This window comes from Amblyomma maculatum, chromosome 5, assembly GCF_055883805.1.
Source record: "Amblyomma maculatum isolate TAMU_Amacu chromosome 5, ASM5588380v1, whole genome shotgun sequence".
In the NCBI taxonomy this organism is placed as follows: Eukaryota; Metazoa; Arthropoda; class Arachnida; order Ixodida; family Ixodidae; genus Amblyomma; species Amblyomma maculatum.
The window spans coordinates 47,409,050-47,431,475 of NC_139348.1; the positions used below are offsets into that span (position 1 = coordinate 47,409,050).

At 47.2% G+C, this 22,426-nt stretch overlaps 1 protein-coding gene across 2 annotated transcripts in view; it reads right to left on the reverse strand.

Annotated features, from left to right (window-relative positions):
• LOC146188252 (uncharacterized) overlaps positions 1–22,426 on the reverse strand; it is a 228,692-nt gene that overhangs the window by 17,442 nt on the left and 188,824 nt on the right. For both annotated transcript variants that reach the window (XM_084603705.1, XM_084603706.1), the window contains 3 exons: positions 17,927–18,034; positions 5,096–5,196; positions 1,430–1,541 (listed from right to left, as the gene is read on the reverse strand). In XM_084603705.1, the coding sequence (XP_084459831.1) occupies positions 1,430–1,541; positions 5,096–5,196; positions 17,927–18,034 (321 nt within the window). The remainder of the gene's footprint in view (positions 1–1,429; positions 1,542–5,095; positions 5,197–17,926; positions 18,035–22,426) is intronic.

Here is a 22,426-nt window from a genome sequence, read left to right on the forward strand (position 1 = left end):
CTGGACCTTAGAGTGAAGGAGTAGTTCAGCTCTTTCCTTCCTCAGTTCAGCTCTTTCCTTCCTCACGACGCTGGCGAACACATTCAGCAGCTCCTTCTTGAATGCCTCCCAAGTAGTTAGGAACGACTCGTTGTTTTTGTACCAGCATGGGCTGAGCCCTGTAGTATGAAGAATGAAGGTTGCTAATTGCTCGTATTGTTCTACCCACTCCTCTGAATCTTCTGGTGTGTAATGGAAAATGGGTGGTGTTTGAAATTGCTGCAAAACAACAGGAATGGATGCTGTTGACTGGGCCTTCGTAGATTTTGAGGGTTCAGCTTGAGATCGAGTGAAGGCCGGTAGTGTGCTGCAGGTTGCGAGCCAACTAGCCCACAGTGCCAACGATGGCGCGAGAGCAGGACACACTTTGATGCTCTGCTGAATAAACATCCACGGATAGAATATGCACCTTGCCTGTAAGGCGATACAACATGGCACAACATGGGAAAGACCTTGCAATGAAGGCTGCCAGGAATGTGGAAAGGAAACCTGAATAAAGAGCTTTTGATAGCTAGAAACTGAATGCACACTAACACTACACACAGTAATCCATGTTCAGGTGGCAAGCCTTGAAGTCAGTGGCTGGTTTGGTGCATTGTAGACAAGTCCTCCGGAGTGATACATTCAGGGCTGCAGTCACAGGTTATAGTGGGTGTCCCTACCAGCCGCTCCACCAGACGCCACGTCACAGTGACAAGGTCGAGATCACCGACTGGACAGACTGTGTTGCACTTAAATTAACTCTTTATTGGGCTGATTAGAGCCCGCAAAAGAATAAAGAAACACAGCAGCGTCGAAAGCAGCAATCGTGCTCACTGGTGGCTGACTTATAAATGCGCGGTACACTTGTTAGCACTTAATTTAAAGTCACCACAGAAATATTTCGATAAAGGTGCAAAAGGTGACTAGTACTACTTAGAACATTGTAGCGTGGCTGGGACCATTTGCAACACACCTCGAGAAATCTAGCGCAACGCAGAGAACGATAAAAGCCCCATCTCGGCAACACTGAGCATAAATAAACAAAGAATCATGAGATCTTTCTGTGCAGTATATACAAAGTGGTAATGTTGCGCATCGGAAGCTGCCAGCAGCAACAAAGATTACCAGGGTTCATGGCAATATATAACAGCTGTACCCTATCCATACTCACCTATGGGGCAGAAATATGGAGGCTAGTGAAAAGTGCTACTGAAACTAGAGGAATATAAGAGGTATCTGCCCTGCAGTGGGTGTAGTCAGGTTGATGATGATGGCTGATATTTATCTCTGATATCCTTGTCAAGTTATGAGGCCCCCCTTTACCACTGGGGCTTTTTAGCGTATGTTCTATGCTGAGTGAACTCGAACATGAATCTGCAACAGTGACAAATGAGCACAGGGCACCCACCAGGTCGCCGTTCGCAGGGCACAGCAGAAGATGCTGCAGACAAGTCATGTGGGGCAGCACGTCAGCAAGGCTGTTACGGAGTGTCCATTGCCTGAGCTCCAGCCTCTCCAGCCTGTGGGGTGAAAGAAAAACAGGTTAGGCTTAGAGGTCTGTCTGCCTCCAAGCCAGAGAATTTCATTGTTTTCAAGATTTTTATTTTTTTGGGGGGGCGGGGGGGGGGGGGGAATTTGCCAAGCCTCCTCCAGTGCTTAATTTTCGGGGTGTGCGCATATAAAACTTTGAGGTGGCTTGCGAATGGTATTTATTTTTGTTTCCGAGATACCTTCACTATTCAGACTATTCTACTCTCCTAAACATTAAGAAATTCTGAATTTGCTGTTCATGCTAAATCTTAGGAAAACAGCCAGGTATACAAACAGCAGCATACTGCACTTGTAACAGGACTCAACTGCCTTTTCTTCATATAAATGACTGCTTGCATGTTTCACCTCCATCGACAGCTACATTATGATGGAGGTGAAAAGAAGAGGCGTCCGTGTGCTGTCAGTGCACGTTAAAGGTCCTCACGTGGTTGAAATTACTCCGTAGACTCACTATGGTTCCTCTCTCTTTCCACTTTCACTCCCACCTTCCTCCCATCCCTTACATCACAGTTAAGGCATCCAAAGGAAAAAGTGTGACAGATAAACCAATTTACTTTGAAAAAAATTAACACTGAGACCATCCTGTGCACTTGCAGGTTGGAAAACTATTAGCAGCACCCAGTGGCATATTACTGCGTCATTTCACAACCCAGCAGACAACTGGTTGTGAACATGACTGGCAACAATCCTCAAATTTTTAGACCACTACAATAAAAGACACGAGCATTCACGACGGTTCGATGAATGCTCGTCTAGGGCAGCGCCGCGCCCTGTCCCTAAAGACGCACGCATCTGCAGTGATCGTTTGCCGCACGCCAGCTTGTGACATTTGCAAGCCATGTGCGCGACTGCCAGTACGGAGCAGATGCAGCCCATGCAGCCGTGGTGTTCGAGAGATGGAAAAAACGCAACAGAGCGAAGCGCAAGGGTGTACCCATTCTTCTGCCAAGATTTCTCTCTCCTTCCTCTCTCTTTCCCAGTCTTCATTCGCAGCAGCACACACTATGCTTGCGCTGAAAAGACAGCTCGGCCCATGGCAGACAGAACGTCGGACGCTTCCTCCAGTGTGTGTTGTGAACCCTCAGATGCAATGCACGTCTTGTGTCGTCGTGCTGAACGTGCATATGCTATGGCGGCTGCAGGCGTTAAGAAGCAGCAGATAATATTTTTTGTTTTTTGTAACAGCTGTCCATCCTTGTCATGCTGAACATGCGGCTAGCATAAGCTATGGCGACTGCGGACGTTAAGAAGCGGCAGATGTTTTTTCTTGCGAGAGTCGACCAGTTTGTCATGCTGAACGTGTGGCACAGCGTAAGCTATGACGGCTGCAGACATTAAGAAGCGACAGTTCTTTTTCTTGCGAGAGTCGTTCATTCTTGCATCTATGAATCAACGAAAGCATACGGTCAGCTGCGAACATGCCACCAGCTTTTAGCATTGTTCCCTTCAAAACGGCATTTGTAGCTGTTGCGCTTTCCAATGATTTTGCGGCAGTGGACGACGCCTGCCCAAAGCACAGCGTGATAAATCGAATCAGGCTTGTGCAACCAAGCCATCACGGGCCCTCTGCCAAGTTCGCTCCCTGCCACTGCAATCAAAAGTACAGTCAAAGATAAAGACGCTGTGACGTTATCGCTGAGCAGCATCTTGGCGTGCTGGCAAAAATGAGCTGTGGGTGTGACGACCGAAATGGAGAGAACATTTTTTTTTTTTTTTCAAATTCTCGGGGCAAAAGTGGAGGGTGGGTTCATTATGCAAGTGGGTTGATTAAGCCACAAATACGATATCATTTTTCACTAACGCAAACGGCATCTCAAGCCGATTTCTATATATTGAACAATTCTGTGAACTCCTTCGAGTTCGATATATCTGGGTTCAACTATAGTACCGTTTTCGAGTTGCCAGAGCATGCTTAATACTCGAGTGCATAGCTCTAAACGTTAGAGAAAAATATCTTTAATTGCACTAGTCTCACTCAACATATTTACCCATAAGGAAACAAAAGCAATTTTTTATAAAAGATTTGCAACTAATAAGAAAAACGTTATAGATTTACTGTTCTTGCACACAGGTGATACAACAAAGAAGTTATGGTTCTGGCAGAAAGCACCTGTGCATAATATTGTGACGCCCACAAATGGAGACAAGAGGAGATGAAGTCGACAAAGAAGCGGCTCGTGCTGGGATGCGCAAGTGCACACAGCTGGGTCTTCGACGCTCGTCCTGCGTCAATTGAAACCTCGCTTGTAACAATATCAGCCAATACCAACATGTTATGTACAGAGTATTTTGAGTTGCTCGAAGAGATTTGAGCCCTAGTAAATGTTGTGCCAGAGGGCAAAGCAATGCAGAGGTCGACACCCAGTGGTTGTGTAGCATGAGACAAGAGTCTGTACACAACTATCGACGAGTGATGGCTCCTGAAAAATGTTGACACCCCGCAGATAAGAACTGTGGCCATTAAACATAGAGGATATTTTTTTGCAAAACAATTCAGAAAAAAAAAAGCTAAACTTATGTTATGTTGGTGTACCGAGTCAATCTGATGCTGTTTCACTGTCAGCTAAAATCTGACAAACCAAATTTGTCTTCTGCATCACTTGCAACTATAATCGCTCAATAACTTGTGCTTATTGTGGGACTAAGAAAAACACACCATTTCTGCAGAATCACGGCACTGCCAACATGTTGTAAACAATGCATGAACCCAGCTTCAAGGGGTGGGGGGGGGGGGGGGGGGGAGGTGCTAAATTCCAGTGTGCAGCAAAAATATGAAACAGATGAAGAAACAGAGTTTAGTTTTTCTATCCCCACTGGATGGCTCTAGCTGTCCAGAAGCGCTTTGAAAGCATGAAAATTCAAGTGCATTTTACTTTCATGTGCAGACTCTCTATTTGTATAGGTTAGCAGAAAAGTGTTAAGAGGGTTTTAAGAAAACTTATTGTGACAGTTAATGCCCTGGTAATTACTCCATTGCTGGCAGGCAGATAACATTTCTTGACTGCATAGGTGGGAATATGTCTATCTGGGCAAGACACTTTTTACTACTGCAAAGAAAATATAGGCGATAACAGTAAAAGGTGCCCTGCTTTGGCGGCTCAGTGGTAGAGTGCTGAACTACTGAGCTGAGAGACTTGGGATTGATCCTAGCTGCGGAGCCCACATTTTACTGGAGGCAACAAGCAAGGCATTCATGTACTGTGTGATGTCAATTCATGTTAACCCTTTAGCTGTCCCGGACGTACCTGTACATTTTTGCATTTTCCCCAACAGTGTCACTGACATACCGGTACATTCTCTATCGTGTGTTCAAAACTTCATGCCTGAGTGCAAAGTTGATGGACTTGGACTGGCCGACCATCTTTCGAATATTTCCACAGGTTAGCATTTTCGCCCCATTGGTAGGTATATTGCAGAGTACGGAGCGCCCAATCCGCCCAGTTCTTTTCTCAGGGGCATGGTAACTCATTTTGTGAAAAGTATGTTGTCGTGGTCATACGCACTTTACAATAACCAATTTTACCTGGTCAGTCTAGTCAGCATCAACTGGAAGCCGCTTTTATCCTCCCCATGCTCGAGCGTCAGCTTCCGAAGTTTCCTCAGCTTGGCGATGTTGAGAAATGACTGAAACAAGAAAGCTTCTTCATGCATAAGTTGACAAACACTCATTAAGCAATGCTGCAAAGGTGCCGAGTTGGTTTTTCCTTTATGTGCTGGGTTGCTATATTCAGCACAATGCCTTACACCTAAGGACACATTACTTGTGCCTTTTTCCTGTAGTGTGCTGTAAGTCATTGTGTTAAACAGCATAGCCCATAAAGAAAAAAAATGGTAGAGATCACTGTGGCACCTGCACTAGGGGAAGAAGAAGAGGCTTCTGGTTTGTGACGTCAAACTATAACATAACAGCCTATGAAATTTGGAAACCACGTGAATCCCATTGGCTACTTCAACATCTGATTGACTTAATTGGTTCTAATGAACTAAATGTTCATTCCACATGCACCAAATTTTGCCCAGTGAGATTTTTTCATCCCCTATCCAGCGCAAAAATTTGTTTTCTTAAAATTCGTTTTTTTTTACCGTAATCCTGCCAACAAACTTCTGGTGACATGACTTTGAAAACATGCCCGACATCTGATTGATTTAATGGCTCTAACTAATTACTCTGCACATGACAAATTTTTTTTCCCCACAAGCTTTTCATCCTCTATCGAGTGCACTCATTAATTTGCTTGTGACTCGTTTTATTCGAACGCAACCCTGCCAACAAACTTTTGGTGACATGACCTTGAAAACATACCCGCTTAATTCTTACACAATAAAACACTCATTATTGCAATGAAAGCTCCTTCGGGCCCAAGCATAAAATGCAAAGAGGCGCACCACTCCTAGCTACGGAAAGCTCTTTATTTCGGGCTCCAGAAAACTGCGATTGTTGGGTCCTTATACAAAAGGTATAGATATAGGATGTGTTATAAAATGAGTTATGACAATACTTTATTTTTAGTTATTCATTCAATACTGCTAGCCACCTTTTGGTGGCCAAGGCAGGAGTGGAACAAACAGACATCATTGAAAGCTGGGATGTAACATGGAGAAAGGCGAACAGAAGACATGACTGCACAAAAGCAATGACACAATTAGTTACTTGGCAAGAAGTACAAACTGAGCATAAAAATGGATATTGCGCCCCTAAAGAAGACGCGATAGCAGACAAGAAAGACTCTTGATTTGACAAGCATACAACGTCATGCAGAAGCCCATTCCGATATTGTTTTAGGAAGAAACGAAAACTAGTAAGCTTTTGTTTGGCATTGAGGCACCATGACTGTAACGTGCTTGTTGCGTGTCGGGCGTGGTGCATTATATTGTATGTAATTGTGAAAATTCATTTTGTTTGACTGTGCATAATGCTATGCAACAGTTTTCAGCCGTGGAATATTCAGCCGGATCCAAGCATCTGGAATTGCCCGCTTCACTGCGTCTCTAGCATAGCCGTTCGCGTGCTCTTATATGCGATTCTTGCGTGTAGCTGCAGAAATCGGTGACAACCTGCGCTGCCGAAATGCATGTGCCAAGCTGCTTTGCTGATGTTTTGCGCCATCGATTTTCGCTCGGACGATGCATGCACGAGATAAAATACGCGTGCGCATTACGCATTGGCACTTCCTAAACAATGTGTGAAAGGACTTCAAAAAAAAAAAAAAAAAAACGCTATTATTATTGTTAATCTCTATTCTTAAGATCCGCGGACGAATATTCTTGCTAATCAGTGATCCGATATCCAAACTTTGTAGCGATCATCAGTCCGTGCTCTCGCTGATGACACGTGTGTACTTCCTATTCGTTATGCATCACAAGAGATGTCTCTCGCCAACCGTCATGAAAGCGCTCCTGGCAAAAATGACGACATGTTTGCAACGCGTGCACCTCGCACGCTTCTCTGCAAGCATCTATGCAGAGCCAGTGTTATCGCTTCAACTCCGCGAGGAGACCGGCCGCAGTTGCTCAAACTGCAGAAGACAGTACCAAAGCTACTAAGACCGGAGACCGACTCTGGAAGTGAGAGGGAAGAAAGGGGTCTTGTAGAAAGCCGTATTGGGCAGGAGTGTATGCTAATCTGCACTGAACGGGACATGGATATAGAGGAAAGTGCTCTTCCATAGCGGCCACCAGTGTGTATGGACAGCAGCCTGCTCACCTGCAGACATGCGCTCGCGAATGACTCGGGCTGCTGTCGCACAAAATTCCAAGAGGTCAAAAACTGAAGAAACCGGCGGCCGAAGAAGACACGAGACAAGGTTGAAAGCTATGCAAACGCAGACGGGACGGGAAAGGCAGAGACCGATGAATTAGTGGTCAACGCTTGAGAAGCGAGCGTCACCAGATGACGCTTCATGGGCAGGGCAGAGTTCCCGAGCTGTTTTCTTCGTTTTTTTTTCTGGTGTCTCCGAGTGCTGAGTTGAGGGGGAAGAGGAGGAGCACCATTTTTAATTGCCGACATCTCCGGTGATAATGAAGCTAGCTGAAAAATTCTTGCGATGAACTGACTTGTGAGAGAGTACCGTGACCGATTTGCTTTACCTATTTTAGGCATTTTATAACCCGTTGACACTTTCCTGTACGTGGGAAAAGGGGTGGCTTTTGAGTGGTGTCAATATTTTTGTTCTTTAGGAAAACTTGCTTGGCACAGGTGTGTCTAGTATCAAATTGTAGAGGAGGAATTCCTCTTCACAATGGTATTACAGTGAAAGCTCGTTAATTCGAATCACGATAATTCGATACACTACTTGGTCCGGCCAAGCTCCATAGAGATCTGTGTATAAAAAAGCCCGTTATTTCGAACGCGAGTCGGTTTCGCTACAGATAATTTGAACTACGTGCAGCCGCGTCTGGGCGGCTTGGCGCACATCACGCGGCAAAAAAAAAAAAAACACCTCCGCGATCGGTAGGCATAATTAGAGGCTGCGCACGTCTAAAACGGGGACAGAATATGGAACCAGGTAAAACCATGGAAGAATGGGTAAAACTTAAATGGCGTCATGACCAGCGTGGCGACCAGCGGCGTTGGAGGGAGGGGACGGCGGCCACGGCAAGGTCACGCGCGGCGGCTGCCTGCTCTCTCTTCTGCGCAACCTCCATAGCTCGTAACTAAATACTTAATTCCAACCCTGTTAATTTGGAAATAGGGATAAGTACTGTCGGCGCGGTCCCAGCCAATGCCCAAAAAAGGCTATGATCTCAGACGGGCACTAAGGGTTAAATCTTTTTTCTTTTTTTTTGCGATAGCCATCCATCCTCCCACCCATCAGTCGTCAACGGAAGCACGTCAGTCAGCCACGATCATGACGCCGGCTTGTAGCACCGTTCGTTCCGATGATTGGAATGGCAGTAGACAGCGCCGCCCGCTCCAGTCGCTCATAGCATGATAAAGCGAACATACTGAAAAGGAGGCTTGCACAATCGGACAAGCGCTGGCACTTTGCCAAGTTCGCTTTCCTCCCCCTGCAGGAGCTAAAGTCAAAAGATGAACATGGCGTTATCGCTGCGCAGCATCTTGACGCACTTCCAAGAAATGTGTTGTGGACCGTGACAGCGCAGAGGGAAGCGCTAACGACTGACGCCTTTATTTATTTTCTATTTTTTTCAGATTCGTAGGCACAAATCGGGACTGGGTGGGTTCCATTATGCGAGCGAGTTTGTTACCCGACTAAATACGGTACATTTACAGTAATAAAAATGATTTTGGTCAGTTTTTTCCCGGCCATTCGATAATGCGAACTTTTTTCCCGGTCCCATGAAGTTCGAATTAACGAGCTTTTACTGTAGTGATAATCCATATATTTATTTATTAGGAGATGAAAAAAATAACTATCAGCAAAAAATTATGGCTAAAAAAAAATTTCTTGATACAAATAAAACAAAATTTTCAAAATATGTTTTTTAGAACAGGAACGAATGCAACATTGCAGTAAATTCTAGCTTTTTGTGTACAGTATTCGCTGAGTTAGGAAAGAAAACAGTAGTCAAGGTCGACTACGCTGAGGTCGACCCCTGGCCGTCCTCTAGCGAAAAACAAGACTCCCTGCATTGCCAGTGGCAAGTAATACTACAAAAGACGTTGTCACCCTGCAGATAACAGTTGTGACCTTCAGAACAGTGATCTCTTCCAATCAGTGCATAGAAAAAGCGGAAATTTTGGGGGGGAGCGAACGCAAAACTTGTCGAGGCATGGCTGTCCACGTTCTGGGTCAATTTGACGTAGTTTCGCTGTCAGTGCTAAAGTCTGAAGAGCAGAATTTGTCTTCCGAGTCATCGCTGTTGCTGTTCGCATCCAAAAACGAGCTCTCCGATGCGTCAACTTCTGCGGAGCTGCGTGAAAGCAGGAGCGCGCAATGTCGACGTCATGATGTAAACAAGGAGCGCCGATCACCCGACTCCAGACCATCTGGACGGGCGCAGAGCAGCGGAAAAAATAAAAGTAAGAGCAAAACTGAAAGAAGGGTTCTTCTATTTCCCATTGTATGATGTCACTCATCAAGAAGGGCTTCGAAAGGGGGAAACTTTGACCATTGATAGCAGGTGACACTTATCGGCTTTCTTTCCAGGTCGGTTTGATGTAGTTTCGCTGTCACTGCTAAAGTCTGAAGAGCTGAATTCGTCTTCCGAGTCATCACTGCTGCTGCTCACATGCAAAAACGAGCTTTCCGATGTGCCAATATTCGCGAAAAGGCCCGTTTCCGCGTAGCAGGAGCACACGACATTCATGCCATTATGTAAACAAAAGCACCAATCACCTGACTCCGGAGACCATCTGGACGAGCGCGGCACGTACGGTGGAAAAAATAAAACCAAAAGCAAAACTGAATGGGTTCTTCTGTTTCCAACTGAATGGCACTATTCATCAAGAAGTGCTTCGAAAGCGGAAAAATTTGACCACTAATAGCGGGCGACACTTATTGGAGCATGGGTTTCGATGCTCCGCGTCGGTTTGACGCAGTTTTGCTGTCACTGCTAAAGTCTGAAGAGCTGAATTAGTCTTTGGAGTCATCACTGCTGCTGTTCGCATCCAACAACGAGCTTTCCGATGCGTCAACTTCTGCAAAAAGGTCCGTTTTCGCGTAGCGGGAGCACGTGACGTCGATGCCATGATGCAAACAAGGAGCGTCGATCACCTGACTTCGGATCGCGAAATAGTTCGACATATCGATAATTTGTTATACAAAAATCGGCTTGTGACGGCGCTTATGATGCGAAAAAACGATACCGTATTTGTCACGTAATCAATCCACTCGCATAATGAACCTACCCTTCACTTTTGCACTCAAGAATTTGGGAAAAGAAAAAAAAAAGTGATAAGGCCAGCTCGCTCATATGCAAGCGATTGAGCGATCTCAGCCACGAGCGGTAGCGACAGAGCGAAAAATTTCCAACTTGTTGGAACTGCCTCCCTCTCGCCGTTCGAGCCACCGCGGCAGCTCAGAACAAGGTTTCTGTGCCGCCGTAGCAGAAATCGCGAGCGTTTTTACTGCGTGTCGATGGCACGCACCACTCCGTTTCGGTCGTCTCATCTACAGCTCATTTTTTGGCACCGTGCCAAGATGCTGCGCAGCGATAACATCACGGGCGCGGCGCGTTTATCTTTTTGATAGCTCCTGCAGTGGCAGAGAGCGAACTTGGCAGGGTGCCCGTGATAGCCTGATTGCACAAGCCTGGTTCCATTTATGGGGCGGGCGTCATGATCGCAGCTAACCGCGTGGTTTCGTTGATTCATACGTGCAAGGATAAACGACTCCCCCCTCCTCCCCCCCCCCAAAAAAAAAACCTGCCGCTTTTTAACGTCTGCAGCTGGCCATATCTTAAGCTACGCCCCGCGTACAGCACAGCGATAAGAATGGATGACTTTCGCAAAAAAAAAAAACACAAAGAGAGAGGGAGAGGTCTGCCGCTCCTTAACGTCTGCAGGCGTCATAGCCACAGAGTGTTCGCAACACACGCTGGAGAAAGCGTCAGACGTCTGTCTGAAAATAGGCTGAGCTGGCTTGACACATGCGTAAGCACGTGCTGAAGGAAAGAGATAGCTCGGCAAAAGAATGGACACACCCACGCACGTCTTGCTAACGTCATGTACTGGTGCGCGAGAAAGGATAACTGCAGATGCGCGCGCGTCTTAGGGGAATGGGCGCGGCGCTGCCCAAAGCAGCCGACGCCGAACTATCCCCTCTCATTCCTTCCGCGCGTGGCTTGAAAACGTCAGGCGGCAAACGGCCAAGGGTGATGCGATCGTCTTTGGGGAAGGCACACTTTCCTATGCGTGGTGCGGAGTTCAATATATCGAACGACCAATGAAATTGAGTTCGATATATGACGCGGCTTTCCTATACTTTTACATGAGATTTTCAAGGGGATATTCCGCGAGTTCGATATTGTCACGTGGTGGTGACCAGGGTCGATGACACAAATGAAGGGGTCGATGCTTGCACTAAAGAAACTCTTTATTTGGGCTGACTTGCGCCCGCAAAAGAATTAAGCAACTCGGCGGCGGCGACAGAAACAAACGTGCTCGTCGATCGTCGAACAAAGAATGCTCGTCACACTCGGCAGCGCTCAATTTAAAGGCTGCACAGAACAATCTAGATAACGTTGCAAACAGCTACCAGCACGGGCTGGAACATTGTGGAAAGACACCCGAGTGGCCGGAACCTTCGAGACAGATCTCGGTGCATCTTGCGCTACAACAAAACTGATAAAGGTGTGACTCGCGACATCGAGCATTAACAAACAAAGATTGCGGAACTGATACGCGGTCCAGAATCACAGTGATAAGCCTGTATGCCGGCGGCTGTTAAAAAACAACAAATACAGTTTTGAAGGTTTCGCGGCATTACTCCCCCCTTAAAAAAAACATCGCCCCGATGTTCCAAAACAAAGCAACTTAAACATAAACACTGCAAGGTTTAAACACCACAGATTCTTTAACGCGCGTAATATGGCTTCAGTCGTACAACATGTACAATTTCTGGGCGTGCGCGTCGCCGTTGTGATGCTGACATTCCGTCGGGAATGACTTCATAGTCCAGTGGTCCGACGCGGCGAAGGATTTTGTATGGCCCAAAGTATCGGCGCAACAACTTTTCACTTAATCCGCGACGGCGAATTGGTGTCCAAACCCACACTTGGTCTCCTGGATTGTATTCTGCGTGGCGTCGTCGTAAATTGTATCGTCGGCTGTCGGTGCGCTGTTGGTCTTTAATATGCAGCCGTGCGAGTCGTCGGGCTTCCTCTGCACGCTGCAGGTAGGCGGCGACGTCAAGGTTGTATTCGCTGGTTACGTGCGGCAGCATTGCGTCGAGCGTCGTCGTGGGCTTCCTGCCGTACACAAGCTTAAACGGGGTCGCTCTGGTCGTCTCCTGGACTGCCGTGTTATACGCTCCGTCGTTTCTTCAGGTCGTGGCGGGGCATACCTTTGTTATTTCGCTGGAGGACGGTGTCGGCTTGCACTCTGGTCGTGTTGTCGTCGATGTCGTCGTGTGGAGCGGCAATGAAATGGCTGCGTCGTCGTTAGTGGTCATCTGCGGCGGAGGATGTTCGTCTTTTCGCCTATGAGCAACCTCACCTCCAAAGGTTGCTCTGTTTAGCTTCCCTTGCGCGGGCTTTGGGACCTTCCGCGCATACTCTCATCATAGGTACGGCCTGGCGACGCAAAGCGGGCCCTGTACGGTGATGGGGAGCTTGACAGACGCCTTGGCGACGAGTGCTCTCCGCTGCGCAGGAAGTCATTGATTTCCTGTGGTCGCTCTCCAGGACGGGGTCGTGGGGAGTCGACAGCGAAACCACGGAGGCCGATCCGTACTGTACGGGCAGTGACGGAGGATGTGTCCTGCCTCACCACAATGGAAGCTTGACCGGTTGGTTGTTTGCTGTCCTCCAGGCGTCGCACTTTCTGGGGCTTGGGGGTTGTTGGTAGGCTTGGCGGGCAGGGACCAAGGGGCGGCTTTCGGAACAGGATGGTTGCGGCGAGGGCTCGGAAAGTCATCACGTCGGGGCGGAGGGCGACGTAATGCACCAGCGTAGTTCATCGCTGTTGCCTCGTGTGCTGGAACAGTCGCAGCCATCGCTTGAGGAACGCCCAGCGCCTGCAGGACTTCTTCACGGACGACGTCCGCGAGCGTCGCCACCTGCGGTTGTTGCGATGATGGCATCAGTTGGCGGCGCTCCTCTCGCACGATCTCCCGGATGAGGTCCCAAAGGTTCTCTCCGCTTGTAGATGCGCTGGGGTAGTGGCTTGAGTAGTCCGGTTCAAGTGGTCGCTCGTAATGGCGCATCCGGTTGTCCAACGTCTTCTCGATAGTAGACGCTTCTGTTTCAAATTCCGCCACAGTTCTTGGCGGATTTCACACAAGACCCGCAAAGAGCGACTCTTTAACGCCTCGCAATAAAAGTTTGACTCGCTCACCTTCGGTCATATTAGGGTCGGCGCGGCGAAAGAGGCGCTTCATCTCCTCAACGTATGCCAGGACAGGCTCGTTAGGGAGTTGAAGTCTTGACTTAAGGAGGGCCTGGGTTCTTTCCTTTCGGACGACGCTTGAAAAGGCAGTCAGAAACGCTTCCTTGAAAGTCTCCCAATCCTCCATAGTTGCCTCATGATTTTCGAACCAAACTCGGGCATGTCCTTGAAGAACAAAGTAGACTTGCCTAAGTTTCGCGGCGTCGTTCCAGCTGTTGAATTCTGCCACACGATCGAAAAGGTCCATCCAGTCTTCCGCATCTTCATCCGGTCGTCCATGGAAGCAGGGGGGCTCACGGGGCTGGACGAAAACAACAGGTGCTGTAGGCTGGGCCATTGTCAGCGTCGATGCCTTCCGAGATCGAATGGGGTCAGGCGGCAGACCGTGTTCGGGTTGTAGGCCTTGAAGTCGGCGGCTGGCTCAGTGACCTGTAGGTTGGTCTTCCAAGGCGACAGGAACACGGCTTGGGTCTTCACTTGAAGGATCAAAGGCCGCACCTCCACCAGATGTCACGTGGTGGTGACCAGTGTCGACGACACAAATGAAGGGGTCGATGCTTGCACTAAAGAAGCTCTTTATTTGGGCTGACTTGCGCCCGCAAAAGAATTAAGCAACTCGGCGGTGGCGATAGAAACAAACGTGCTCGTCGATCGTCGAACAAAGAATGCTCGTCACACTCGGCAACGCTCAATTTAAAAGCTGCACAGAACAATCTAGATAACGTCGCAAACAGCTACCAGCACGGGCTGGAACATTGTGGAAAGACACCAGAGTGGCCGGAACCTTCGAGACAGATCTCGGTGCATCTTGCGCTGCAACAAAACTGATAAAGGTGTGACTCGCGACATCGAGCATTAACAAACAAAGATTGTGGAACTGATACGCGGTCCAGAATCACAGTGATAAGCCTGTATGCCGGCGGCTGTTAAAAAACAACAAATACAGTTTTGAAGGTTTCGCGGCAATATAACCAAAATTCAATATATCCGGGTTCGATATAACCGGGTTCGGCTGTATTATAGCCTCGATCCAGCGTGTTTAGGTTAAGGAACGGCACGCAAGGCCGGCACCGGTTTCGAGGCTATCGAAGGAAAAAGTAAACAAATAAACAAACAAGATGGCGGCGACACCGCTCAAAATGTGTGGCAGTTGGCCCGGCTGAGGCTTGGAATGTTCGAAAAATCGAATAGCCCTCCTTAGAGTGTCCAAAATTTTGAGCAGCGTAATACATTGACTTTATAGGATATGTCCTGGGGCCGGGAAAAAGTCCGAATAATCAAACGTCCGAAAAATTGTGTGTCCGAAAAATCGGTCGTTGACTGTAACTGAAATATTATTTATTATGATCAAATTTTTGGATAAACCAAATCACTTAAAAAACAAATGCGCTTTGATCAGCTTGTGTCTGAGAATTGTCACGCGACAAAAAACTGGCGGGCTTTAATCTTCGCGATTTCCTGGAAGCACTTGCGCTGCAAATGCTCTGGTCTGTCCTCCGCGCCTCGAAGTGCCTGCCTTGCTGCAGGTGCCCTCCTTGGACGCTTGACATGTTTATGAGGGTTGGGAAGCAGGGTTGCCATTCTTTCCTCATTCATGAGGCCATGAGGAATGCCTCAAAACCCTCAACTGCTATGCTTAAACCAACTATCCCACTGTCTTAGATCATGTCCCTGGATTAAATACTCTTGTAATTTTCTCCCGTCTTTGAGAGTTCACAGTGTGTTGATATTTTTCGGTTTAAACCAAACCTTTTAAAATGTTTTTGGCATAAATTTAACGATGTTTTTCGGTTTAAACTGAAAAGTCCAAACCCTAGATATGACGAAAGCATGACTGGCCGAGATATTCTAACCGGAAGGCTTATAGACAAGCGTCATGTTTGTAAACAAAGGTGGCCCTGCGATCGGCAGTGACATGGGATGAAGGCAAAAGCGCAGCGTGCCTACACTGCGCCAAGTGATGCTGCCTTCGAAATCAGTTTGCGTGTGCGAATTTTCTGAAGCGCAAGCTTCGCTTCTGCGTAGAAATAGTTTGGTTTATGCCTGGAGAGTATTTCAGCACGTTATCAGCCGATTACTGCTGGAATTACTTGGCGAAGAGTGCCGCATTGGCTTCCTTATCTGTGGCCTCAACAGCGCGCGGCTACTGTGCGTTGGCAAGTGCAGTGGGTGATTAAGTTAAATTAAAACGAGAAAGCGCAATGCACAAGAAAGACTAATAGTCAACATTGCTCAACTCCCGGGCCTAGCACAAGCAAGGAGGACGATGATGTGAACGACTGGAAGTGTTTTTTCAAATGTCAACTCTTTTGACTGTGCACCTTTCTAGCGTTGATATTTATTTCGTATTTTTGTCAGGATATTAATGACCTTGAAAAAAGAAATTTATTACTAGGAGAAATAACGTTGCGGGACTGCCCGGATAATAACGATGTTACTACAGAACCGGTGATGAAGAGTTACTCGAAACTCGCGAAAGTAAAAACAAATAAAAGCTACTTTACTATTAAGTCCGTGGGCCTGCTATATCGGCAATATCGCGCTAGAGTGACCGCTTAAGGTAATTGCAGTTACCTTCGCAGCAGCTTTTGTGTCTTTTTCTGTGGGAATATATGCATGGGCAATACTGCAGGTGAATGGAACTAGTGCAGCTTCCCTGCGGGATCATACGCACACGGAATATCGCGTCTAAACTTCTTATGACTTGATAGTATATCCAAACGGGCACGAGCTGCAGGCGTTTATTGTTATTGTGCTCTTCATCGTGCCATCGAAAAGCAATCACGACAATTAAGATTTGCAAACGAACTCATCTAGTTGCAGTGCAGAAGTGCAATGCACGCTAGCCGCTAAGGTATCTGTCACCAAAGTCGTGCTAAACACCGCTGCCCTTTGCTCTCATCTTTATCCGACCACAAGGAACATGGTAAAACAAGTGCGATTTTGTTTTTTACGTGTCGTGGCGCAAACCGCACCACAGCTTGCAGAAATATCGGGAATTATGCCCGAAAATGCAGCAAGCGCCGCGCATCCAATGCAGACGGTTCGGGCTTTTGCCTACACCACAAAAGTCATTGTGCTGTCGCCAGCGCCGCTGCATCTCCACTGACGTCCCAGGCTCACGCTTGTCTATAGTGACGACAATTTAGTAAAAGCATCTGCTTCTGCGGGGCACCACTGCGCATGTAGTGACCTCTTTGAGCATATAAAGGCTGTTTCACATGCATGCAAGCAAAAACGCTTGTAATTTCTAATTTGGTTTGGTTTGGCAAAACTTTATTTCCCATAGTAGGGGTCCTGGAGGACACTCGGCTAGGCGCCAGGTGTAGAGGGCAGCTCCCACGTCGGAACAGAGAGCCCGAAGCTCTCCGCCGCCGCGCGGGCCTCCTGGACAGTCCGAAGCTGATCATGTAGTGAAGCACTTTTTAAAACTTTGTCCCAACGTTCCTTGTTCTTGGCGTAGGCGTCGCTCGATGCACAACCACACAACATATGGTTTAAGTCTACACGGTCACTGCACCGTTCACACACATGTTGTCCGTCGTAGTCTGGGTCGATGTGCTTCATGCGCCAGGGGTTGGGGTATGAGTTCGTTTGGAGCAAGCGTAACGTGACTGATTGGCTGCGGGTTAATTTCTTATCCGGGAGGGGAAATGCTCGTCTGCCTAGATAAAAGTGCTTAGTGAGCTCGTTGTACGTGAATAATTGATCTCTGTACTCGATAATTTCTAATGCGGTGACATGAAAACTTGTTCTGAGCTGTCGCGCAGTTCCAATCGGTTTGAAATTTTTCGCTGTGTCACTGCCGCTTGTCGCTGAGTTCACTCAATCGCTTGTATGTAAACCGGCCTCAACGCTTTTTTTTTTCAAATTCTCAAGGTCAAAAGTGGAGTGTGGGGTCATTATGCGAATTGGTTGATTACGCAACAAATGCGGTATCATTTCTCACGATCGCAAGTGGAGTCTCAAGCGCTTTCTGTATATTGATTTATCGACATATTAAACCATTTCACGATCCCCTTCATTTCGATATAACCGGGTTCGACTGTAGCTGAGCGCTGCCTACTTGAAAAAAAAAAAAAAATTGAAGGGTTCAATGCTGCTGAACCGAATATAGAGCGAAAGCATTAGCTGCAGGTGACCGAGTGGTCTTCTGTTAAGCACAGCCCCGGCTCGGGGACCATAGACATGGATACGGTCACGTCACACAGCGACGAGCGGTATGCTTTCGCAATAAAATATTTTCACGAGTTCTACATTAATGACAGCTTATTGTGAAACAAACCTGTGATGACTGCCCTAAAATTTGAGATATCTTTCTCTCCATCATTTTCCAAGCCTTACCGTTTCAGACCACTTCGTACATTCGCCCAGATGCAGTTCCTCCAGTTGAGACAGCAGGCTGATAAGGAACACCACTGCAGGACTCATGTTCTGTACTGTCACCAGTGTCTGCAAGCAAAGAAAAAATTGGCAGGGTTAAACTAAGTTCGATGAGAGATACCTGTCTTTTGCTTGAGTGTGATACTACCACCTATTCAGCAGACATCATCGCTTGTCTATCACATGGTCTTTGACGTTGCTGAGAATCACATCTAAAGGTCAAGGTTGAAGGTCATTTCGTGGTCAAGTGGTGAGGTAGCAACGAATGACCTTACCCCTGCATAACATATTGGGGGAGGAACTTGTCACTATCGAGGCTAAGTCCCAGTTCGAGCTTGGCTCAAGGTCACCACGAGGGAACCAAACAGTCCCATGGTCTGTACTTGGAGGATTAGAGCTATCGCTCTAATACAGCCACATGACACACCTAAATCGAGGCTGCAGAGAACATCCCCCGCAGGCTTACCATGATCAAAATGTGGCCACTGCCGAAGCACGAGAGCCTTTGGCTTGGGTATCCATTCTATACCACAATGTGATGAAGCTTCACATTGTCACAAGCCTATTTGAGTGCGATACAGGCAAGCTAATAAAAATGGGCACTGGTTCTGTTACGATCCTGCTTTGACTACAACAAGCTGGCCTCAGTTTCATAGAAATAAGGCTGTTTAAGAGTGGCCTCTCACTGTGTACTTCACCGAATCAACGGGTGCACCACGTCATGTTGCCACTTGAAAACTGCTATGCCTGCTTGAAAATAAGATACAAGAATGACTCATCACTTGCACAGGCACGACACCTGGACATCAACTGCAGAGAGACAACAGCACTAATGGCAGTCAGAAACACACTATTCCGTGCATGGGACTTACGAGGGCTCGCCTGCTCCAAGGCAATTCAGATTTAATAGATGGCAGCCTATACACACCATCATAAGGAAACAATCTCTTCCATTACAGCAAATACATTTGTTCTTCTACGCATGTGTAGCAGCGCACTGCTCTGGCTTACCCAAAAGCCCAGGAATTTGTTAGCAGGCCTGGGCCTTGGGTTCAGGCCTGTGAAAAGATGGACCTGGGCCAGGATCGGGCCTGTGAATGACTAGCTAGTTTAACTGAATGTCAACTGCTTATTTGTTATGTGGTTAACAGGTGAAGGCAGTGCCAAGTGAATTTAGTGGCAGTTCAGGACAATTTTCAAACTGCAAAAACTTTTTAATACACGATGATGCTTATGTTAGGGATATAAAGTGGAAATTAAAACAATGTGAAAAGCAAATGAATATATGCATATAAAACAGCAAAAGCCTATGTGAAGTTCGCTCAGCTTTTCGGGTGCATGATAAGGGCTGTCTGTTTTGAGATCCCTGTTTGCAGCCACCACTGAGCTTGTGGAAGCACTTATCGAGGACCGTTCTATGGAGGGTGGGCCTCTGCTGTATTATCGGGGCTGCCACACCTGTTTCTGTCCCTTTTCCCCCTTCCTGCCGCAATGCTTTTAGCATGCAGCTCTCTGCAGTAGCTGCATAACTCAAAAGTGCATGCGTCTGCTGTCTATTTTAAAGAGATCAATCTGCGGTGGGCAACATGTGTGTCACAAAGATTGTTGTCTGGGCAACAGGCAGCTGAAGAGGGTGTGCTGCTATGGAGGTGCCCTTGCACCTGAACAAGTGACGTCACCTGACACGTGGCGAGCAAGAGAAGCGGGTGTCTGCTTCTCCTGTGAGGCAGCGGAAAAAGCTTGGGAAGGTCTGCTTTCCAACAGTGTCAGAGTACTAGAACGGACGATTTTACGACCGCTTTAGTGTATTTTGCCACACACACCTATGTACGATGTGTGTGTTGAAAAAAGCTGAAAAGAAACAAAAGAAATCCACTACTCATTCTGAGAGTACATTTTGTCTGCCGGGGCCCACCCCACCCTCCACGCGTGAGTGCTTCGTTTCAAGTTTGACCCAGCATACAAACATAAGCTTTGAATTGAAGACTAAAAAAAAACCTAAAGTGGGAAAGTGCTTCCAGTGGGAATGCACAGACGGCAGCTAGCAAGACTCCCTCAGTTCTGAGTTGCGTGAGTAGGAATGTGTTAAAGAAAAAAAAATTTTCACGTGACGGGCAGCCCACCCACTCCAGTAGCACTACTCATATCAGGTCTCCCCTGGGGTGCTGAGAGCTAGACATAGGGGTGCAAGTGGCAGTACTGCCTTGAGAGTTCTGTCAGAATCCGGAAGCAGGGTCTGTCACTGCTGTTGTTTTTCTTTTCTGCTTCCTCGGTCTGACTGAGGGGTCATGATTCACCACGGTTGTCCGACATGGCTCAACGAATTCTTCAGTGCATGCTATTAAGTGGCTTTCTGACAACTGAAAATGTTGACGCATATTTTGAAAATGACAAGTTTTGCGCAGTAGGCGCGAATTCAGTGAAGCAGCACCCTCTGATATCTAAAAGAAATTCACAGTCCAAGTGAAGTGTTGTGTACGTCAGGGTGGAGGTGAGTTTCATTCCTTTGAGGCTCGTTTTTTCAGAATGTGAGTAATTAGGTTCCCGGCACTGCATATGCGCATTCCACGTTTGTTTGCCTATCAGGACTAAAGCCGACCATGAGATGTGAACATACAGGAGAAATGGTGCTGATGAACGAAACCAGCTAGTCACTGAGTGTGTTGTTTTCCTCTCTGTCCCTGTACATTGTGCCATAAAAACACAGATTTAAGCAGCAGGTAAAGTAAGAGCAATCAAACCTTATACATGAAACGTCTCATTCTTGCACGCCATACTGTCTGCTCTGGGCCACCCTTGTCTATTATTTTGCTCCCATAGAGTTCCACATACAGAAATAAAAAAATTTTGCTTTTCGGCTGTATTTCGGTAGCTGCTATGACAACCTTGAACTCAACAAAAACTGAGCTCCATGCTTTACTGCAAGTTTTTTGTTTCTTCGTGCGGATAGCGGACTCGAACTATAGTGCACCAGGCCGGCCATTAAGCACTAGCTTCCTCCCTGTAGCGAGTGTTCCTTTTTTGTTAGCAACTGGTGAGTAGAACATATTGAAGTGACTGTTCCCACTGTATACCTTTGTTTTGCACCAACAGGTGCAGAAGAGAAGCTAGTCATTACAACTGATATGGAATAAAAGGTAGGTTTTACGAATGTAGTGACTGCAATGCAGTTGGCATGTTTAGTTGAGGTCCCGATTTCTTCTTTTCCAAATTTTCGATTAGTTGAGGGAATTGCAGAGAGATTGGTTATCTTTTCCCTGATCATTGGTTATTTGATATCCTTACCTTAGGCTTTCATTAACGGGCAGAAATATTGTCTTTTTTTAACCGTTAAGTGGTGAGAATGGTAGACTGTTATACAGTCGAACCCGGATGTATCGAACCCGGATATATCGAATTTTGCTTATATCGAACTCACGGAATATTCCTTTGAAAATCCCACGTAAAAGTATAGGAAAGTCATGTCATATATCGAACTCAATTTCACAGGTCGTTCTATATATTGAACACTGCACCACACACTGGAAAGTGTGCCTTCCCCAAAGAAGATTGCATCACCCTCGGCTGTTTGTCGCGTGACGTTTTCAAGCCATGCGCGGAAGGAATGAGAGGGGAGAGTTCGGCGATGGCTGGTCTAGGGCAGCGCCATGCGCATTCCCTAAAGGCGCGCATCTGCGGTTATTTTTTCCCGCGTGCCAGCACATGATGTTTGCAAGCCATGTGCAAGAATGAACCAGAGAGAACCAGTGGGAATGAGAGGGGAAAAACGTGATAGAGCAAAGCACAATGGTGAGCCTATTTTTTTGTCGAGCTATCTCTCACTTTCCCTCTCCCTCCCGGCCTTCGTTTGCAGTAGCACGCGCTACGCATGCGCCAAGCCAGCTCAGCCCGTTTTCAGACAGAACGTCGGACACTTTCTCCAGAGTGTGTTGCAAACCCTTTGCGCGCAGCGGCTGACGTGACTATGGCGCCTGCGAACCATACGAATCGGCAGATCTCTTTTTTTTTTGTGTGTGTGAGAGTCACCCATTCTTATCATGCTGTACGCGTGGCATAGCGTAAGATATGGCGGCTGCGGACATTAAGAAGCAGCAGTTTTTTTTTTTTGCGGGAGTCCTTGCATGTATGAAGCAATGAAAGCACGCGGTCAGCTGCGATCATAACACCGGCTTTTAGCATTTCTGATTTCAAACAGCATTTGCAGCTATCACGCATTTGCAGCTATCACGGGCATTCTGCCAAGTTCACTCCCCGCCACCACAGAAGCTATCAAAAGATAAACACGCCGTGACTTTCTCGCTGCGCAGCATCCTGGCATGCTGCCAAGAAATGAGCTGTGGATGAGACGACACGAAATGGAGTGTCGTGCGCCATCGATATGCAAGCGAAAACGCTCGCGATTTCTGCCACGACGACACAGAAACCTTGTTTTGAGCTGCCGCGGTGGCTCGAGCGGCAAGA